The sequence below is a fragment of the Thamnophis sirtalis genome, unplaced genomic scaffold (genome assembly GCF_051295495.1).
Source record: "Thamnophis sirtalis isolate CommonGarterSnake01/CBP01778 unplaced genomic scaffold, rThaSir2_p1.2 scaffold_4, whole genome shotgun sequence".
Lineage (NCBI taxonomy): Eukaryota > Metazoa > Chordata > Lepidosauria > Squamata > Natricidae > Thamnophis > Thamnophis sirtalis.
This window is the reverse complement of record NW_028261384.1, coordinates 16274411-16297258: the sequence shown is the minus strand read 5'-3', so window position 1 is coordinate 16297258 and position 22848 is coordinate 16274411. Positions and strand designations below refer to the sequence as shown.

The following is a 22848-nucleotide window of genomic DNA, read 5'->3' as shown; positions in this document are numbered from 1 at the left end:
CTTTTGCCCTCCATCTTTCCCAGCATTAGGCTCTTCTCCAGTAAATCCTTCCTTCTCATTAGGTTGCCAAAGTATTTGAGTTTCATCTTCAGGATCTGGCCTTCTAAAGAGCAGTCAGGGTTTGATTGCCTTGCAGTCCAAGGGACTCACATGAGTCTTCTCCAGCACCATAGTTCAAAGGCCTCAATTCTTTGGTGCTCAGCCTTTCTTATAATCCAACTTTCACAGCCATCCATTACAACTGGGAAAACCATAGCCTTGACTATATGTCATTACTGGTAGTTCTCACTTAACAACCACTCAATTAGCAACTGTGTTGAACAGGCTAGGTTTGATTTAAATCAAGTTGATTTAAACCATAATTTTTAAAGAGCAACTGTCATCTCTGTCTCTTTGCAGCTCCTCGGATCCGCCGTTGACTCACTAACAGTCCTAAAGTTGCAGCATATAGAGACTCATGCTACATAACTTAGCTCGGTTTCATCCTGAATAAACTAAATTATTCATTTATCTTAAATAGATTGATTTTTACTCCAAAAACATTTTATTAAAATAAATTTGATAAAAATATATAAAAAAAATCTCTCTTAAATTAAAAAAATGATTTTTTTTTAAAAAAATTCTTCAATCATCGATTTTTATCCATCCTGGTGTTGAATGAGTGGGACTTACGATCTGTTTTCAAAAGTTCTGGCCATCACAACATCTTTGTCGTAATGTGAACCCAAGTCAATGGGGAAACCGCAGGAGGTTTCAGGTTGAAGTCATGTGACATCTCGCTTAAGGGCTGCATGGAATTTGCTTAACCTCAGCTGAAATTGTAGGAATTGCTGTCCTAAGTTGGTGTGGTCATGTGATTTTTATTACCACATTGCTTAGCAATGGATCTACTGGTCAGTTACATTCATAAGTAAAGATTACCTGTAATTAATTCCTTTGTTTTAAAAACAAAATCGGATTCATCCCCACATATCCTCCACATATTTCAGTAATAATTGAATAGACCAGTGATGGTTAACCTTTTTGGTACCGAATAGGTTAACTGTCACTGTCCTATAGTGGCTGTCCAGTTTCTTCTTAAAAGTCTTAAGTGATGGACCACTCACAATTTCTCAAGGCAACCTGTCCAGAAGAGAACAGCTGGCTGGCGCCCATGCGCACGATGGGACCTGGAAGAGCAGCTGGCAATGGTGTGCCTGCCCACAGCTGCATGCCACCTCTGGCAGGCATGCCATAGGTTCACCATCATGGGAATAGACTGTGCCACATGAATAAATTTCATTCAGAAAATTGAGAATTTCATCCTTGTGATTCTGGAACAAAATTAAATGTCTTCTTTTCAACCTCAGGAATGGATTTGAGAAAGAAAGGATTGACGCTTTACTCCACAAAATTGAGATCCAGATGAAGCATCAGTCAACCCGTTTTGGACTTGCCTTGGCTTCAGTAAGTGATGCTCCTCCTATAAAACCAGCCATAACATCTGCAATCTAGCCTTTTAAACATTGTTTGTATGGGATAGTGCCCACTGCACAATTTTTAAGCATTTGCAAAAGGATTTTAGGATGCGAGTCTAGAGTGTAAATAGTAAAGATGCATCACAGAATCTCTTGTAAGAGACTCAAGATACATTGGAGCCCATGACCTTGAAGTTCTTCTTTGAGGAACTGCAGAAATCCTACTAATAACTTAAGGCTTGAATATGAAGGAGACGCTTCTGAACAAAGTGGAATGGTCCAGTCAAGAAGAAAAAAAAATAAACATTGCTTGATTTCAGCCAATAATAATAATTTCTCCTGGAGCATCTCTAAGTCAAAATTGATTATGGACTCAAGAACTGCACCAGTCCTTGAGATTATGTATTTCTAAAATGGGTTAGGGCAGAGTCTCTTGGTGGATTGGGATGAATTTGAAAAGGGAGAAATGGATGCCTTAGATGTTGGCAAATTGTTTTTGCTCCTTGATTGTCCCCCAAGTTCACACACTCTGCAGGAGGAATGGCAAGAGAGTCCCTCCATTATGTATCACCTTTCCCATGTGAAGCAGCTTTATATTTTAAAAAAGAAAGCCCAGTCCTTTTCAGAAGTATCATCAATCTGTAGTCTATACGCTAAAAACCTGAGTTTCCCTTCACATTGAAAATAATTGGATGGTCTAGGATGGAAAGACCCAGGGCCTAAGGCTTTAGAGAGCTGCTTCTAATTAAAGCTGATGAATCTTCTCCAGTTGGTATTTTATAGTTGTCTTCAGACAAAAGTCTAAAGACTTCCTAGTCAGCCTAGAATTGCATTTACAGCATAACTGGAACTGCCAAGTTGACATTAATAATGTTAGATGTTCTCATTTTAGACCAGACTGTTCCAACGGGGAAAAGACCATGATGACCCCAGAAGTCACCTATCTTCACTCATTTCTTCCTCTTTTTGGGGGGGATGCGGTGGGGGTTTTTCTCTGAATTGTTGGGAATTTTCTGGGATATGTAACTATCTTCAGATACCACTAATGGGAGCTGCTGCAGACAGAGAAAAGCTCTCTCTCTATGGCAGAGGGATCAAACTGGATTTCATTGAGAGCTGCATGAGGGTTGTGTGACCTCAGGGGTGGAGGGGGCCATGGCTAGTGGGGTGTGGCCAGCTCGAAATCACTTGTGTCAGATGCCTGTGACAGCCCAAGTGCTCTGCCAGCGAAAACAGGCTCCTGAACTCCATTTCGGCTGTGACAGCCTCCTGCAACCCTCTGCCAGCAAAAATGGAGCTTGGGAGGACTGTCCATGGCCCCTGAGAGCTCCATTTTTGGCTGCAATGTCCTCCTGCAACCCTCTGCTAGTGAAAACATGGCTTATTCTCCTGTGCACTGCTTGGGGAATCCAAACATGGGTTAACTTTGTCCATTAGCCTAGAGACTGAGTTACGTAATTGTTGACCACGCCTCCTCTGACTGGATAGTTCAGTTTTTTAACTCAGTCCAGCCTTAAGAGTCGTAAAACAATTTGCTCTAGGACTATTAGACAAATTAACTCATTCTTCTGGATTCCTCGTTTTGAGAAGGAAGCAAGTGCGAATCTGGCAGGCGACATTTCTCTGACAGCCTTGAAACCATTCGGCACATCTAGCAATTTCCCTAAGGCTCTAGTGGCAGGAGGGGAAAAAATATTGCAGCAGAAGACTTCTTGAACACGATTTGCCTTACCTTCATGTCGCAGTTGAGAGCAGGTTCGCCACTCTCTGTTCACAGATTATCTGGTTGGGAGTCGGTTCGCCACTCCTGCACCAGTTGGGGAGGGCATGACCTGCTAGCGCAGTTTTTCCCACAGTGGTTTTTCAGCGCATTGCTGTCGTGATTCCTGGATCACTGGAGGACTCTGGCGGGACGGCAGCCGTTGGAGCCTTTGGTTTGAATTTCACGCCGGTTGTATTGGCGGTTGCCATTTTTGAAGCCATTTGGGTGCGCGCCGACGAGTGGCCGGAAGGGGTGTGTCTGGCAGTTCACCTCTGAATTGCGCCGGTATGCCAACTGTTTTTTCTCTTTTTGCTCGAGCGTAAGGCCCACGGCTAATTTTACACCCACGGCTGCAGGCCTCAGAACTGAGGAAGGCCATGAATTCGGCCTTCCTCCCAAGCTTCATCAAATGATTTCAGCTGCCATCTCACAGGGTGTGGATGCCGAATTGCATCGCAGGGCCCAATTGTCCTGACTGGCAACTTTGCCTAGGGATGTGTCCACCCCCCAGGTGCCCCCCCCATCACCCCTGCCCTTGATCCACAGTGAGGATGTGGTGTTAGGCGAGGAGGGAGAAGTGGTGGACATAGAATTTTCGGATGACGAGGGCCTAGCATAGGACAAACTTACCTCTTCCAATTTGTTTCGCCCAGTGTTATTTAAGTCCCTCTTGTACAAGGCAAAGGCCACTACCAACATGGGGGGCACCACCACTCAGGCTAATAGAGTAGAGTTTGATTCTATGGAACGTCTGGAGGTGCAGGAACAGGATGTCATCCCCTTTCTGAAATTGTTCCCTGACGTTGTCCAAAAACAATGGATGCAACCAATTGCTTTTCCCCCACCTAGTAACGGGGACAGAAAACTTTATACTTCCACGCCAGAACTGGATAGCATCCTTCAGTACCCTACGGTAGATCCACCAGTAGTGGCCTTGGCTTCCCCAGCTTTAATTCCGTCCGAAATTTCGGAAAGTTTTAAAGCGGAGGACCCGACCGCAAGGCTGAATTGGTCATCTGCAAGACCCACCAGGCAGCTGCCTGGGCTTTACGAGCCGCTACGGTGGCCTTGTTTTTCAATAGGACTTCACTGGTCTGGCTTAGGCAGCTACAGGGCAGGCTTGCCCCTGATGATATGCGCTTCACCAGCATGTCAACAAACGGGTGGCAGCATTGGAGTTCTCTTCTGATGCTACCCTCAACACGGCCAGGTTCGTGTCTCAAGCCATAGCATCCAATGTGGCATTCGCCATTGGCAAGTGAACCTTCATTCCAAATGGCGCTTGGCATCCACTCCTTTCAAGGGTGGGCCTCTGTTTGGTGCTGCGTTGGACCCTATCTTAATCGAGACAAGGGACAAGCACAAGATGCTCCCGTCAACCAACAGACGTGTGGACAGGAGACAGCCACATTACAATAGAAGGCAGACTTTTCATGCTGAGATTCTGGGTACAATGCAACCCCTTATGTTCCCCAGTATAATAGATCCTACACCCAGACACAGGACTGGACCCTGGACTGCTCCGGTGCCAGGGATAGAGGCCACCAGTGGACCCAAAATCAGTCTCAGGGCCGGTGGCCATTTCATGGAGGCAACAACCGGTCCTTTTGTAGATACCAGTGACTCACACAGGGTGGGGTCTATTGGCGGTTGGTTAACAGCCTTCGCTCACCAATGGGCAGAAACAACCTCAGACGCCTTGGCTCTCCAAACAGTGAGGCTGGGTATATGATATCGTGTATATACATTGTTCCCTGGGCGCAGTTCCATGCTCACCTGCTCCAATGGTTTTTGCTCCTGTTCCAGAGGGCCCATACCAGTCACTCACAAATCAGGGTCCAGTTACCACCCAAGTGTTATGGTGTCTCCGGTGGTGGACATCCTCCAAGCTACTCAGGAGATGACTCTTCAAGGAGCCAGACTGCATCGTGGTAACGACGGATGCAAGCTTTTTCAGGTGGGGAGCCCACCTCTTGGACAAAGTCGCGCAAGGTCGCTGGATGGTCCAGGAATTAAGGAACAGCATCAGCTGGCTAGAGCTGCAGGCCATCGGCCTAGCCCTCCACGAATTCCGGAACTTGGTGACGTACTAATTCTCATCATCAACGTGGCCTCAAAGGCTCATGTCAAGCCCCAGGGAGACACGCGGTCCACGTCCCTGATGATGGAAGTGGAGATACTCCACCACTGGACGGAGAGCTGGTTGCTGTCAATCCGAGCGGAGCACATATCAGGCGCAACCAACATGCAAGTGGATTGACTGAGCAGAACTACTGTAGACCAGGTGGAGTGGCTTCTCCATCCTGCTCTATTCCAGGAACTCTCTCGCACGTTCGGCCAGCCCGATGTAGACCTCTTTGCGTAGCCTCACAACTCCCAGCTGCCACGGTTTTACACCGGGGCGGAGGGCACCAAAGGGTGCAAAGAACCTCAGGCCGCCGGTAGTGGATCGCTACCCTACCTGGGACTTATCCCTGGTACTCAAAGCCCTCACGACTGCGCCATTTGAGCCCATTCACACGATCAGTCTCAGGTTATTGACCCTCAAAACTATTTTCTTGGTGGCCATTACAACGGAACTGGCGGCACTATCGGTCTGTGTGGACCTCTGTATCTTTCATCCTAACAGAGTTGTCCTGTGGTTGGACTTGGCTTTCTTTCCAAAGATTAACACTTGGTTCCACAGGGCACAGGAGCTCATTCTCCTGGACTTCTGCCCACACCCATCACATCCACAGGAACGTTGGTGGCATCACCTTGATGTTTGCAGAGCACTTCGCCGCTATGTAAAACACACTGAGGCGTTCAGAAGATCGGAGGCACTGTTTGTGTCCTTTAAGCCGTCTTCCATGGGACAGAAGGTATCTTCACATACCATTGGCCGCTGGTTGAAAGCATGCATTGCCCTTGCCGATGACAATCAATCCCGGCCGGTTCCCAGACACATCACTCCCCATTCCACCAGGAGTGCGGCTACCACAGCGGCCTGGGCAACACAGGCATCATTGGAGGAAATTTGCAGGGCGATGACCTGGTCATCACCATTGCCCTTTATCAGACACTACAAAGTGGATATGTATACCTCGGCTGAGGCCTCCTTTGGACAGCGAGTCTTGCAGAGGGTGCTCTCACCACCTGGGGTCCCTGACCAGCCTAGCCCCTGCCCTTGATTCTCACTGCTTTGGCATGTCCCATGCTTGGATTCCTCAAGCAGCACACAGGAGAACAACCATTGACTTACCTGAACGGTCCTTCTATGTGCACTGCGAGGAGAATCCAAACCTGTCCTCGGCTTCAGCTGGTCCGGGCATTAACGTCAGACTTCATTTCACTACTATGGCTACCGATCTCTTGACTATTGACATTGGATCGACTTACTTACCTCATTGGCTACTGCCTTCCGTGACAATTGTTTCACCTCTTGGTTCGGCTGAGCCTTTGTACAAAACTGAACTATCCAGTCAGAGGAGGAGTGGTCAACAATTACATAACTCAGTCTCTAGGCTAATGGACAAAGTTAACCCATGCTTGGATTCTCCTCGCAGCGCACATAGAAGGACCGTTCAGTAAGTCAATGGTAGTTTTCTCTGGCAGAGGCACCACAGATGGATATTGCGCTGTTTCCAGGGAAGTCCCATGGGCCAGATCTAAGCACCCCGCAGCCTGCATCCGGCTCACGGGCTTTGAGTTTTACACCCTACTCTAGAGCAACAGTAGTCTTATTGTTCTTCATGTGGAATATTTGCATTCTTTTTTCTAACTTTACCTTTTTTTCCTTTAAGAATATTGCCTCCTGCTGGAACCACGAAGGGGATCCTGTTGATCTTTTGAAAATAGCAGAAAAAGTAACTCAGCTCAGGCATTGCCTTAAGGAGGACCCCCAGTTCCTGCAGAGAAAAGTAAAACAATACTTCAAGGTATTAAAGTCAGTTGAACCTATGCAAGACTGGATTTAACACTGTTTCCAAGAGTGATTAGCCAGGCAATAAGAGGAGCCCAACACTAGCAATAAGTCATGCGAGCTTTCAGCAGATACAGAATGATCTTTGTGCAATGCAAAGCATTGGGGTTTTGCGTTGCATAGAGATCATTCTGTATCTTCTGAAAGCTTCCATGACTTCTTGCTAGTATTGGGCTACTCTATGCTTTGGTGATATTTGGTACATCTTCTGATTTTCTTCTCTTTAGTAGAGTTTTCTTCCCTTTAGTAGAGCTACAAAGAGAAGTCCTTAATGTTTTCATATGTCATATGTAAGTCTTCAATTTATTGTCATTTGCTTAGCGACTGTTTAAGGTTCCAGTGAATCTCCTAAAAGATATTTACAACTCTGGTCCAAAATTTTGATTCTCCCAGTCAGGTGACCCCTATTTACAGCCATTTGCAAAGTCCTGTAGTCACACGGCCACAATTTATGACATTGTTGCCAAAACCTAGAATGTCCTTCTAGTTTTCGGCAGAGATGCCTTATGGCAAATAATAGATCCACTTAGTGATCATGGCATTCAATTAACAATGATGGACCACCACGAAAAGGTCTTAAAATTGGGTCAATCACATGATGACATATTTTACAATGAACATGACTTGCAACCTAATTGTGTAGACCAAGAGTGTCAAACTGGCAGCCCGTGGACCGCATGCATCATGCGCAGGTGGCACACACACCCAACTCTGCGTATGGGAAAAACATTGCAAAGCATCATGTGATGGTAGCATGACGTGGTGAGTTTGACATCTATAGTGTGGACTCTATTATGGTAGTAAGTCAAGGACTACCTGAAATTAATAAGTCAATTGATGCCAGTTGTTGATCAGCGTCAGGAACAAAGAGAAATTGTTTTAACACTGATTAGAATTATTCTTTCTTGGCCAAAGGACAACCCACACAGATTAACACTCTCTATGAGTCCAGATGTGGCTTTCCATGACAAGCAAGCAGCAATGGAAGCAGACAAATTGAAAGAGAAGGTTGAGGCCCTTTCAGAAGAAGAGAAGAAACAAATCTATGAGAAAGGTGGGTGTCTTCTGAATCATTAAAATGTCTTGTTTGTTTGATTAATGCTTGCTTTGCAAGTAGGAAGTGCTCTTCAGTCTCTCTTCTAAGCCTTTAAAAAAAAAAACTTTTACTGTTTTCCATTCTCTGGATTCAACACTTGACCTCTTGGTCACTTCACCTAATCTTTAAATGCCTGGTCAGAGAACATAATCATGTTTTTCTTACTCTGCATGATCAAGGACCTACAAAGGGGAGGGGGAGACAATTGAAGCTGGTCTCCCCAGTCTTGATCTCTTACACCCCTGGCTACTCCATATACCATATTTTTCAAAGTAGAAGATACGCTTTCCTCCCCCCCCCCCCCCCAAAAAAAAAAGTTGGTGAAAATGTTGATGCATCATGTACAGCAAATGTTGCAGCAGGGGGATAGGGGGTTGGTGTGGCAGTGATCAACTGTTCTAGAATCGGCCACCGTGGTGGTGGTGGCGGCGGCGGCGGCGAACTAGCCATGCTGGTGAACGGGCCACACTGAATGGACCACGCCAGTGGTAAACAGCAGCAGCAAACGAGCCCTGCCAAAGGGGCGGCAGCGAATAGGCCGTGCCGAATGGGCCATGCCAGTAGTGAAAGGGCCGTGCCAAATGGGTGATGCCAGTGGTGAACAGACAATGCCAAAGGGGCAGTGGCGTCAGTGAATGGGCCAGATGAATACTGGATGGATGCTGGGAAGCAGAGGCAGATTTTTTTTCTTGTTTTCCTCCCAACAAAAAGTAGGTGTGTGTTATAGTCCGGAGCGTCTTATACACCGAAAAATAAGGTATTTATATTCCCAGTGAGTGCAAAAAGTGACAGTAAAATTAAATAGACCTAATTTTTTCAGATGAGTTCCATGTCTGATGAATTATATCTGCAGGGGCTTTTCCCCAACCTGCATCTCCCAGAATGCATTTCCAACAAGCTTCCTGGGAATTCTGGGATTTGCAGAATAATCTAGTAGTTTCTCTGGATAAATCCTTTTGAACATTCCCGACCCTCAAAACTCCGACCCATGAGCTCTTGATTTTAAAGCAGGTTAAAAGCACCATCATGAAAGAGGCAAAAAGTAACCTTTAAAATTGTTTTACTATTAAAAAGCCATCAGAATTTTGGAAGCCAGCAGGTGCTTGTGTCATGCTGCAAGCCTATGTGTTATTTTCCCTCTCCTCTCCTTTGGGTACTTAGCTGATTCTTGAACACCCCGCAGCTATTATTTTTCACTTTGTCTTTGAAATAATCAGTAGCCTTTTTAAAGATTTGAAATTGGGTCCCTAGGGGACATTATTAGATCCTTGTGCTACAAAGCTTCCTTCCTTCCTTCCTTGTGGGGGAGTTTGAGTAACTTGGTTTTGTTAAGAGTTTCTAAATTGATGTTCCCTTTGATCTGCCAGGTTTGGAATTGCTTGATCTGCAAAGCAAGCCTCAAGATACTTCCTGTCTTCCTGCTCTAAAAGTTTCAGATATTGAGCCAAGGATTCCGTTTACTGAACTGGAGATGGCACATGCAGGTGAGGGGAACTGAAGGATGGAGGGTGAGGGATGCAAATAAAATAAATCAAATTCTCTTAAGTACAAAATAGTCTGAACTTTACAAGCCTCCTGGGTAGACTTCACTTCCACCAATCCCCAGCCTGCAATTTTTACATGTGATAGTGCCGTAATGGCAAACCTAGGAGAAGCGTTCCTGGAGTGGCACACAGAGCTTGTTACCTGCATTCACAACTCACTTGCATTCAGCCTGGGCCAATCCTCTCAGGTCCTCATCTCTACTGGGCATACCTGTGTTCTTTACCTGAGACTCTTTTAATAACCCATGAATCTTAGAGTCACAACAGCAACTGCTGTCACTGAGGGATACCGTCACATGATTTTGCACTTTTAGGTCTGCGTGTTGCACCTTATGCCTGTATCACTGTTCTGACCGAGGCTTCTCTCGGTCAGCACGAAGCAAATTCCTTGTCCCGACAAAATACCCTTTTATTAATTCAGCGTGAATGGTCCTCATTCAGATCCAGCAAAGTCTTTCAAGGGAGGATTTAAAGTCACAGACCTTATATGGGTTGGAGGGCTAAAAGGCCAATAACTTGGCAAGAAGTCTCAAGGAGTCACAAACCAATTAAGCGAACTAATTGTCTGCTGCAAACCCCAATCCCCTTTCTCTCCTTTTATGTCCTCTGGGAGTAGCCATTCATCATCCGCCTGTGGCCTTATTCCCTGTTCTTTAGCTGTTCCCTTTGTCTGCCAACTCTGCGCATGCGCAGACTGGGAACAGGCTCCAGCTGCTCGTCTGCCTCACCGATGTCTGACTCTGAAGGCAGCTGATAACTGACATATGGCCCTGGCCCCCTCTCTGCCTCCAACACAAAGCCCTCATCAGAGCCTTCCCCAGACTCCAGGACTGGCCCATGGTCCTCCCCAACCTCCTCACTGTCATAATCTGCTGCCAGTTCCTCTGGCTGCTGGCGGGCCACAACAATCGCTTACCAAGGGCAATCCTGGCCATCATAACCAGGGATTACCTGTACTGGTAGGTTCCATTGCTTTGTGCACCTGTGGTCCTTTCCCTATTGTTGGATGATAGATATGAAGGACAGGAAAAAGAGCAGATCAGTGAGTCTTGGCAAAGCAGCTTAATGTGGACTTAAGTTGAATTGTCTTAGTGTTTCCGACATCATTTGGTAAAGTGATCTCTTCTTGTTTTTCTGTAGCTGAGGATGTTCCTGTCCAGTACTGTGCTCAACCCACAAATGGCATAGTTTATTTCAGAGCCATTTCCAGCCTGAACACACTCCCAGAAGAGCTTCGGCCTTATGTTCCACTTTTTTGTGGTGTCATTACCAAGTAAGAACAAGCTTTTTCAGCAGTCTTTGTCTCTATCTGAGAATTTTCCTGGTCTTCCACCCAAATCATATTCTCCACCAACTTATTTCGTGCCAGAATTGTTATGAGTGGCTTGGTTTGGGAGCTGAGTTGGATTAAGGTCAATTATGGCCACAACTTTGTTCAGAGGGATATTATCAAGATCATGTGACATGTTCGTACCACTTTATAAACCACTTTATAAAGCAGGCTACTTCAGCTGACTGCTATCTGTACTTCGGCAGTTCAGATCTCACCATGCTCAAGGTTGACTCAGCCTTCCATCCTTCCGAGGTAGGTAAAATGAGGACCCAGATTGTTGGGGGCAATAGGCTGACTCTGTAATCTGCTTGGAGAGGGCTATAAAAGCACTATGAAGCGGTATATAAGTCTAAATGCTATCGCTATTATAAAGCATTGGTAAGACATCATTTGGAATACTGCAACCAGTTTTGGTCACCATCAAAGATGCTGAGACCCTAGAAAAAATTGCATAGAAGAGCAACAAAGATGATTAAGGGACTAAAGCATATGATGAATGATTGAGGGGAACTAGGTGTATCACCAAGAAGCGGGGATCAATATATTCTCCAAATTATCTGAAAGCAGCACAAGAAGTAACATATCGAAGTTTATCAAAGAGAGATCCAACCTGGAATTTAGGACAAATTTCCTGACAGTGATAACTATTAACAATTAGTACAATAACTTTCCTCCAGAAGGTGTGAGTGTTCCATCACTGCAGGTTTTTGAGAGGAGATTGAACAGTCATTTGTCTGGAGTATAAGGGTTTTCTGCTCAAGGGGAGCTGGACTAGAAGACCTCTGAGGTTCTTTTCAACTCTTATTCTGTATTCTTTAGTACTGCCACATCTGTACCTGTGCACTATAATTGACTTGGCTCGGTCACACTTCACATAAGGAAGCCATAGTGCTCCAAGCATCATCAATCAAAATCTCTGTGTAACTACGGATTGCTTCCCTTAGCAAAAGCACAAGGCAAGTGGGTGAAGAGGCAGTTGAGATGCCAAGTTCCAGGAAAAACTGGGATTATTCAAGGCCCAAGAATGGCTCCCTTCTTGCAATTAGAATTTGCTGCTACAAATATTAGTCTTTCCTAAACATTGGGTAGGAACACAGTGGCTAAGATGCTGAACTTGTCGATTAGAAAGGACAGTAGTTTGGCGGTTTGAATCCCTAGCGCCACATAATTGAGTGAGCTCCCATTACTTGTCCCAGCTTCTGCCAACCTAGCAATTCGGAAGCATGTAAAAATGCAAGTAGAAAAATAACGACCATCTTTGGTGGGAAAGTAGCAGCGTTCCATGCACCTTTGGCATTTAGTCATGCCGGCCACATGACTACAGAGATGTCTTGGACAGCGCTGGCTCTTCGGCTTTGAAATGGAGATGAGTACCGCCCCCTAGAGTTGGGAACGACTAGCATATATATTTACCTTTACTTTAAACATTGGGTATAATTATAGAGTTTACCTAGGATGAAAGCCCAATCATCTAGAGTGAATAATTTGTAGACCCACACACAATCTGTATGAGAACCCAGTTTGTTCTTTTCTCCCTATTTTTCCATAAGGATGGGGTGTGGAGCACTCAACTACCGAGAACAGGCTTTGGAAATAGATCTGAAAACAGGTGGCCTTTCTGTTAGTCCACATATCAGTGTAGATGACTCCCATCTGGACATGTATGAACAGGTGAGTCCATTCCCAGTTAAGGTCTGGTCAGTTGCACATGGATAACCACCTAAATTTTGCTGAGACAGAATTGCCAATTAGGAAACCTCAAGATTAAACTCTTACCCTAATTCAATAAGTGGCATCCTTCTCTTATCTAACTAGTTCTTAATTCTTTCACTTGCTTTTTTTCTCTTTGTTTTCCTAATTCCCTCACTATTTGCAATATGAGGATAATAAGTCGGGTCTACCAATCAGCACTCTTGTAACAATTGTTTTGCAAATAATATGGGACTAGTGCATTTGGAATAGAAAGTGCAATATCCATGGGGTGTGTTTAAGTTCTTAAGGCTCAGATGCTCTTCCATGCAAAAAACCAAGTCACTCTTCCATCGAAATTCAAGACGTAAAAGAAAATTCAACATTCATCTGGACAATTGGTTCTATTGCCAGTTCACTCTTACAATTAGGAAAGCAAGTAATGTGTGAAATTGCTTGATGATTATAATAGTGATAGAAGAAAATATTTGTAGCTGGGGTAGAAAACAAGGGGTCCTTGCTGCTGTCTGAGCTTGATTGCTTTCTTGCAGATGTTTTATTACCTAAACTAGGTGCACCGATGATGTTGCCTTCTTTGGCTAGTGAAATGTCTGCAAGAAAACAACCAATCTCAGAGAGCATCAAGGATTCCTCATTGATTATACTTTTCTTAAAGCTCATTGATTATACTTTTCTTAAAGCTGCTTTGTGATTTGTAAAGAATGTGATGCACTTGTTTTCCAAAATGCAACCTCTACATTCCAACAGCAAAATGTCAGAAGGACAGCTTAGCCCAGCATGTTCATTTTTCTGTTTTTTTCCTAAATAGGGGAAGCAATAACAAGTAGGTAAACTTGGGTCAAAATTGCTTCTCTTCCTCTCCGACTTCTTTTGACTTCTTATGAATCCGATGTCACGCTTGGAGGACATCTTTGTATTGGGCCTCAAGCCTGCCACATACTAAACATTTTCTACTGTGGGAAATTGGAAGGGGTGGTGGTATGGAGCATGGGAGATATGTAGCCATAATAACATACCTTCTCAGAGTTTCACGGTCATTTTGTCCCTGCACCTGGACTGACGTGGATGGGAGGAATCTTCCTTCGTGACAGTGGCTGATTGGGCCATGTGATGATGGACATGTGGGTGCTGGGGCAGTGTCTTGAACTTCCTTTTGGATGGGGAAAACCTGGAAGCTTTCAGATTCAGGTTTTCCCAGATGTGCCAAAATGGCTTCTTTAATGAATTTGAATTTTGAGGAACCTCTAGCCTCGGATTCTTATTTGATGGAGGATGCTATTGGGAGCCCTGACCTCCGACATGTTTCAAAGTGTGTGCAGTTCAGGGCTTTGGAAGATTAGATTACTGTTTCAGGAGAGGAAGTGACTTACACATGTTAGACAAACTGTCTGTCAGGTTCATTGAGATCTAAGTTGAATTCCTATTGAAATAATGATCATTAGGATTTGTGAATAGAACTGGGGAAGGCAGGGTTTGGACTTGGTGTAAACAGACCCTTCCAGTTTTGAATGTGGAATAGAGTAAGCCATTAGTGGGTAGGAGATTTACATCTACAATTTTTTTTTGTGCTTTAGTAAATTGGATTTCAGTTTTGGATTGTAATTTCACAACTACTATTGGCATTTTTTTTTTAAATGCAAGATTCCCATGTTTGCCTTCTTAAGTAATTTCCCTGGGTATATTTGCTTTATTTTTTCATTTATTCCTAAAATGTATTTCTTCTTTAGGGTGTGATCTTTTCTTCATTGTGCCTGGATAGAAACCTGCCTGACATGATGCATCTCTGGACTGAAATATTCAACAAGTAAGGTCCATTTTAGTGAACAATGTTGTTAGTTGTATGTCTGACCCATCACAATCCCATGGACAACGTTCATCCAGGCCTTCCTGTCCTCTACCATCTTCTGGAGTCTATTTAAGGTCACATCGACTGCTTTGGTGACTCCTTCCAGCCACCTCATTCTCCGTCGTCCCCTTCTTCTTTTGCCCTCAATCTTTCCCAGCATTAGACTCTTCTCCAGTGAGTCCTTCCTTCTCATTAGGTGGCCAAAGTATTTGAGTTTCATCTTTAGGATCTGGCTTTCTAAAGAGCAGTAAAGGTTGATCTCCTCTAGGACTGACTAAGAACAATATTTTTAAGTAATTAAAGTTGTATATTTCCTTGTTTGTGTATTCAAATTTATTATCTGCCCAGCTTCGTAAATAACTTCATATTGGTGGATACATATTAGTTGATTGATTGAGCAATGCTCCTTTTGGCAGGTGTTTTAATTAAGAGGAAGAGAAGGCCAATAATTGTCTTGGGTGGAGGATTGCTGGTGCTTTGAACCCCTATAAAGAGAGTAAAGATGGAATGAATGGAATTAGATATCCACTCATATGGTCCCAAACATAATGGCTATTAGTGAGAGAGTTACTGTTAGTAAACCTTTGATGAAACTTGCCAGTTTAGTCTTGCATCTTATTTGTAACAGAACTCCCTTTTGTCCTTTCTCCATTCTTTTTTTTTTTTTTTTTGCAGCCCTCATTTTGAAGATGAAGAGCATTTCAAAGTCTTGGTTAAAATGACGGCTCAAGAGCTTTCAAACGGCATCCCTGACTCTGGACATAATTATGCCTTAATTAGAGCAAGCAAGACTCTGAACCTTGCAGGAGAATTGCAAGAAATGTTTTATGGCATGGAACAGGTGAAATGAGAGGAAAAGGGTTTGATATATCTGGCATTAGAAAATGGGAAGATGCCCTTATGTGTGGCCCAGGTCTGCCCATTAAGATTGTTCCCAGTGTCTGGTTTTTTTTTCCCCCCCACTAGCCGATAACCCGGTGTTGCCTGGGTATTTATTTATAGGGGGAAATGTCCAGATGTAATTCCTAATGTTGGATTTTCCCCTTTACCAGAGGGAGCCCCCTTGTGGAGTACTGTGAAGCTTGCAAGAGCAATTTCTCCATGAGCCCTGATTTCGGCAACAATTAAATTAATTAAAAATGTTTTCCCTGTGACCCAAGAAGTAATTTCTAAAGTTGGGTTTTCCCCTTTACCAGAGAAAGCCCCCTTGTGGAGTACTGTGAAGCCGATACCACGGCAACTTCACTGCACTGAACAGTAGAAGCCATTTAAGGCAGTACAGTAGAACCCATTTTAAGGCACAACATGCTGTATATTAACCGAACAGGATGTTAGGGTTGTCTTACCCCCCACAGTATTTGTTTCCAGAGAGTAAGTCATCTGTGTACCAAGTTTGGTTGAAATTGCTTGAGAGTTATGCTGGAATAAACACATACGCACACAAACATCCATTTTTAAATATATAAATTGAATTGAAGATGCTCAAGACTGAATGGACATTCAGGTCTTCTGTCTTAGTCGAAGCATCATCAAAGACTCCAGGTGTCCTCATGGAGGACCATGAGATACAGTCTCCTTTACAGTATAATTTTTCTTTCTAGTAAGGGATGAATTGCTGATCTTTTCAGGGGAAACCCAGAATCTCAGCTGCTAGCTAGTCAGTCCAGTGTAGGCACATAATTAGTGATTAAGGCCCTCAAAGCATTTAAGTACTCAATATAAACAATCTTCCTGTGATATTTTTAGTTGCATTAATGAAACATAGGGATTAATCCAGGGGTGAAAGCTACTGGTTTGGACTGGTTCATCTGAACCGGTAGTAAAAAATGCTACTGGTTCAGGCGAAGCAGTATTTCTGACGATCAGCTGTGATGCACGATTTATATTAGCTGGAATCGTTGGATTCTCCTGTGTGCTGCTCCGGGAATCCAATCATGGGTTAACTTAGCCCTCTAGCCTTTAGACTGAGTTATGCAAATTTCAAAGTCACGCCTCCTCTGACTGGACTTCCGTTCCCATTCAGTTTCTCTTACTCAGTCCAAGCCTACAGACCTATTTCAATTCTCTCTTGACTAATTGATAATTTCTCAGGATTAATACTGGATTTCCTTGGTTTTCATTGTGGATTTCTTGCTGGTTGGAGGTAAAGCGGCAGTTTTTTTGCCAGCCGATTCCTCTCTCACTACTCCCTTTGCAGGGATATCGGATTACTGCAGCTGGAGCGTGGGGCGATCTTGCCGTTCCCAAACGGCTTCTCCGCCTGTCCTCCCTTTAAGTTCGGCGCGCAGGGAAGCTGAGTCTCTCCAGCGCCGCCTTCCCACACCGGATAGCACCCGCCTACGGGCGCGGTCAGATCCGAAGCTGTGGCTTATCGGGGCTGTTCCTCTCCTCCCCCCTGCCTCCCTCCCTTCTGCCCTCGCTGGAGCGGCTGCCGGAGGATTGCATGGATCGGCTGTTTGGGATTTCTCCCTGCCGTTTCTTTTAAATTTCGCGCCTTTGATGCCGGCTGCCTTATTTGGAAGCAACTTCACGCATGCGTGATAATGTCTGGGGATGAGAAGGCAGAATTTATTCGCGCGCTTGAGTCTGCGCACTGGTTTCGCCCCTCCCTTTTCCCTCACTCGAGGTTGCTGACTCAGGAAGGAGGTCGCTTCTCTCTTTGTCTCTGCTTCCACGTGGCGTTCTTGGCGAGTGCTTTGCAATTGCATTCCTTTGTTTCGCTGATTGAGCTCTTTCAAATTCATACTATGGCTGATCAATCGGTAGTGCAAGGTACTGTCGGGCCAGTTTCTGAGCCCCGTTCCCCTGGCGAGGGGGGGGATAACCCTGGGCCTAGCAAGGCCACGACCAGGGCTTCCAGTAGCAGGCCTCGAGCCTCATCTACTGTTCGGGATAAGTCACACAAGCGCAAAGATAAGGCCAAGGCTCCCCCCAAGGCATCTGGGGCTCCCATTTGTTCCCCTCCGGTTCTGATTCAGCAGCCTGTTTCTCCGGTGCGAGTCGTTGAGCAGGGTTGGTCCCCTGATATTCAGCTTCCCCAGGTCCCTCTTCCTGAGGTAGGGGTTTTCGGGCCTCAATCTCCCCCAATTATTTCTGAGGCTAGTGGGGCTTCTCTTCGTTCGCCTCCACGCGCTGGGCCTTCTGCCACATTCACCCCCACAGCTGCAGGCCTCAGGCCTCTGGAGGGCCAGGATTTGGGCCTTCCTGCTGATTTTTACAGCATGATCTCAGAGGCTATTTCCAGAGGGGTGGATGCGGAATTAATGCGTAGATCCCAGGCCTACTATGGCCTACTCGGGCCTAGCTCCTCAGGCACTGCCCGGGGATTCTTCCATCCTGCAAACGGATCCTCCTTCCCCTTTCCCCTCTGTGTTTAGTGCACAATCTCCTTTAGTGGAGGAAGGTGAAATCCCGGATAGGGATTTTTCTGGTGATGAGGGCCTACCTATGGATCAGCCTACTGCCCCTGGGCTCTTCAGGCACACTCTTTTCAAGTCTCTGCTGTATAAGGCCAAGACTACCGCCCACATGGGGGAGGCGGTTTCTGGAGTAAGTGCTGCTGTGGGCCTGGATGCCACCGAGCAGCTCTTTGCTGAGCAGGTGGCCTTACAGAATTTTATCCCATCTCCCTAGCTTTTTCTTGATTTAATCCAGAAGCAGTGGGATGAGCCGACCGCAGTTAAGCCTCCAGGGTCCGGAGATAGGAAACTTTACACATCTTCCCCAGAGTTGGAGGCACTCCTCCAGTTTCCCACGGTGGATGCTCCCATTGCTGCTCTTGCTTCACCGGCGTTAATTCCTTCTGAAATTTCAGAAGGATTGAAGGCCGAGGACCGCAAGGCCGAATCGGTCATTCGTAAAACTCATCAGGCAGCGGCGTGGGCCTTACATTCCGCTACTGCAGCTTCCTTCTTTAATAGGACTTCCTTAGTTTGGCTGAGACAACTACAGGAAAGGCTGGAACCGGAGGAACTGCGCCTCCATCAGGATGTCACCAAGCTGATAGCGGCCTTAGAGTATTCTGCAGATGCCACCCTTAGCGCGGCAAAATTTGCATCCCGAGCCGTGGTTTCCAATGTGGCCTCTCGCCGCTTGCTCTGGCTCCGCCACTGGCAAGCTGATGTCAAATCTAAGTGGTGCCTAGCATCCACGCCCTTCAAGGGCGGGGCCTTGTTTGGTGCAGTGCTGGATCCCATTCTCATTGAGACTCGGGACAAACGCAAGGTGCTTCCCTCCACCAGCGCCCGTGTACTTAGGAGGCCACAGCCTTATAGTAGGCGGCAGCCCTTTCGGTCTGGGGACTCGGGGTTTACTTCCGCCCCCTATGTCCCCAACTACACCAGGGGGTTCTCCCAGGCACAGGACCGTGGCCAGGACCGAGCTGGGGCCAGAGACAGGGGGCGCCAGCAGGGTCAGGCGCAGAGTAGACGGTCCTCCCGAGGAGCGGGCAACCGTTCCTTTCGTAGATACCGCTGACTCGCAGGAGGTAGGGGCCATAGGAGGACGTCTCTTGGCCTTCGCTCACCAATGGGCGGAGCTCACATCAGACGCCTGGGCCCTTCAAGTGGTGAACTTGGGTCTCACTCTAGAATTTCTATCCATCCCCCCGAGGAGGTTCATCAGGTGCCCTGTGCCCAGGTGCCCGTCGAAACGGCGCCTTATGGACGCCGAGATATTCCATCTTCTCACCATCAGGGCCATAGAACAGGTACCCAAGGGGCAGGAAGGCCTAGGGTTTTATTCCATCTTGTTCCTGGTACCAAAGAACTCCGGGGGATGGAGGGCAATCCTAGATTTGAAACAGCTCAATCAGCATATCAAATACCAAAAATTCAAAATGCAGTCTCTAAAGAGCATATTGGCTTCCATCCGCCAAGGCGACATGATGACTTCCATAGACATCAAAGAAGCGTACCTCCATGTGCCCATTCATCCGGCACATCGGAAGTTCCTGCGGTTTCACTTCAACGGCCGCCATTATCAATACCGGGCCTTGCCATTCGGCCTCTCCTCGGCCCCGCGCACGTTCACCAAACTTCTGGCAGTGTTGGCAGCTTCCCTTCGCTCAATTCCAATACGTATCAATTGTTATTTAGACGACGTGTTGGTGTTGTCGCCTTCTCGAGATCAGGCTTTCCGAGACCTACAGGTCACGATGGACTCATTGCGAAGCCATGGATTTGTCCTCAACCTGCCCAAGAGCCATCTGCGTCCAACCACGTCCCTCCTTCATCTGGGAACCACCATCAACTCGATGTCGTGCGAGGTTTTCCTGTCCCCGGAAAGGAGGCAGAGCATATACCATCTGGCGCATCATGTGCTATCTCAACGGCGAGTACCACTGCTGTCGCTGTCCAAACTGCTAGGAAAGATGATCTCCTGCATCGGCGTGGTGCCCTGGGCCAGGTTCCATGCGCGCCCTCTCCAGTGGTTTCTGCTGCCCTTCCAGAGAGCGCATACCAGTCATTCCCACATCAAGGTGCAGCTTCCGGGCAAGGCCAGGCGGTCCCTGCATTGGTGGATGTCGTCCAGGCTCCTCCGGGGATGTCCATTCAAGGAGCTGGACCGCGTTCAAGTTACAACGGACGCCAGTTTATTTGGATGGGGGGCCCATGCCCTGGACAGAGTGGCCCAAGGTCGCTGGTCAGATCAGGAGCTGACGAACAGCATAAACTGGCTGGAGTTGCGGGCCATCCGTCTAGCTCTCCTGGAGTTTCGGGACATTGTATCTCATTGCCATGTGTTAATTTTGACCGACAATGTGGCCTCCAAGGCCCACATCAACCGCCAAGGGGGAACACAGTCCAGAGCTCTGATGCTGGAAGCGGAAAGGTTGTTCCATTGGGCGGAGCCCAGACTCTCATCGATTCGGGCGGAGCACATCTCGGGCGAAGCCAACACTCAGGCGGACTGGCTGAGCAGAGCGACTGTGGATCAGGGGGAGTGGCAACTCCACCCCATTCTCTTCCAGGAACTCTCTCGCCGCTTCGGCCTACCCGAGGTGGATCTGTTTGCTCACCCGCACAACGCGCAGCTTCCCCGGTTTTACTCCCGATACCAGACTCCGGGGGCGGAGGGAGTAGACGCTCTACGCAGTCGGTGGCCGGCCGGCCTTCTTTATGCCTTTCCTCCTCTCCCGATCCTTCCGTCGGTCATTCAGAAGATCTTGACGGAACAGGCGGAAGTACTGCTGGTCGCTCCGATGTGGCCCAGACGTCCCTGGTACGCAGACCTCGTCCATCTGTCCGTTTCGCGTCCTTGGAGGATTCCGGACGACCGGATTCAGCTCAACCAAGGGGCTCTCCTGCACCCGAGCCCTCAGCTGTTGCAGTTAGCCGTGTGGCACGTGAGCGGGCGATACTAGCGGCCCTTCACTATTCGGATGAAGTAATTTACCATTCAAGCGGCCCGTCGCCCGTCAACTACCCGTATTTACGAGGCTACCTGGCAGGCCTTCTGTCGGTGGTGCCGGCGCACCGGGGTCGATCCCATCAAGGCCTCGGTGCCCCAAGTTCTGGATTTCTTGCAGTCCGGCCTCAACAAAGGGTTGGCGCCAAACACGCTTCGCCGTCAGGTCACAGCCTTGTCGACGGTGGTCGGGGGTGGCCAAGGCCGCTCCTTATCTCAGCACTCGCGGGTTCGGACCTTCCTTAAGGGTGCTTCCAACTTACGGCCGCCGACAGTACACCGTTATCCCACGTGGGATTTGGCCTTAGTTCTCAGGGCCCTAACAGCTGCCCCCTTTGAACCTCTCCATTCCATCAGCCTCCGATTATTGACGCTCAAGACGGCCTTTCTGGTGGCCATAACATCGGCCAGGAGGGTGTCAGAGCTAGCAGCCCTTTCTGTTCGTGCGGATCTTTGCATCTTCCACCCGAATAAGGTGGTGCTTCGTTTGGATCCGACCTTTCTTCCAAAGATAAACTCGTTGTTTCACAGAACTCAGGAACTTGTCCTGCCGGACTTTTGTCCTCACCCGTCTCATCCGCAGGAACGCCAGTAGCACCATCTGGATGTTCGCAGGGCTCTTCGTCGCTATGTGAAACGTACTGCGTCGTTCCGACGATCAGAGGCTCTGTTCGTCTCCTTCCAGCCGTCTTCAATGGGACAGAAGGTGTCCTCCCACACCATCGGCCGATGGTTGAAAGCTTGCATTGCGTTGGCGTATGACACCCACTCCAGACCGGTTCCAAGGCGGATCACTCCTCATTCCACCAGGAGTGCGGCCACCACAGCGGCCTGGGCAACGCAAGCGTCCGTAGAAGAGATTTGCAGGGCGGCCACCTGGGCGTCGCCCTCACCTTTTATTCGCCACTACAAGATTGATGTCTTTGCCTCGGCTGAGGCGTCCTTTGGGCGGAGAGTGTTGCAAAGGGTCCTTCCGTCTGCGGAGGAGCCTGACCAGCCTAGCTCCCTCCCTGGGACTTAATTGCTTTGGCATATCCCATGATTGGATTCCCGGAGCAGCACACAGGAGAATGACCGTTGTCTTACCTGAACGGTCCTTCTATGGGTGCTGCGAAGGGAATCCAAACCCGCCCGCAGTTTCGGCTGGTCAGGGCTCCATTTTGATCGTGACTCTGTGACTTTCTTATTCTGACTGGACTCGACTAGGTAGTGCCGGATGGCCTGATTGCGGCTTGATTGACAATTGACATATTGTTCCTTCGGTGGACTTCGTACGAGAACTGAATGGGAACGGAAGTCCAGTCAGAGGAGGCGTGACTTTGAAATTTGCATAACTCAGTCTAAAGGCTAGAGGGCTAAGTTAACCCATGATTGGATTCCCTTCGCAGCACCCATAGAAGGACCGTTCAGGTAAGACAACGGTCATTTTCTGCTTTCTAGCTAATCTAAATTACGTGGCACAGAGGATTTCCCCCTCCCCCTCGCTGTTCTACTTACCTTTGCAGAGTTGGAAGCCTTCAAAATGTTCTTTTTTTAGCGCTGCGTGGGTGCACCTCAAGCATGTGTGCTCGGTAGCAGACTCACTGAACCGGTAGCAGACTTCAGAGGATTTCACCGCTGCCTTAACCTACAATCATTCATTCAGTCAAAGTTACAGTGGCACTGAAAAAAGCAACTTGAAACTAGTTCTTAAATTTAACAATTGTTACATCCCCGCAGAATTCAGTTACT

At 47.2% G+C, this 22848-nt stretch overlaps 1 protein-coding gene across 1 annotated transcript in view; it reads left to right on the top strand.

Annotated features, from left to right (window-relative positions):
• The window catches only part of PITRM1 (pitrilysin metallopeptidase 1), a 73532-nt gene that overhangs the window by 21184 nt on the left and 29500 nt on the right, over positions 1-22848 (top strand). The window contains exons 12-19 of the mRNA XM_014059880.2: positions 1350-1446; positions 7002-7136; positions 8096-8234; positions 9644-9760; positions 10961-11093; positions 12704-12824; positions 14591-14667; positions 15385-15550. Coding sequence (XP_013915355.2) covers positions 1350-1446; positions 7002-7136; positions 8096-8234; positions 9644-9760; positions 10961-11093; positions 12704-12824; positions 14591-14667; positions 15385-15550 — 985 coding nt within the window. The remainder of the gene's footprint in view (positions 1-1349; positions 1447-7001; positions 7137-8095; positions 8235-9643; positions 9761-10960; positions 11094-12703; positions 12825-14590; positions 14668-15384; positions 15551-22848) is intronic.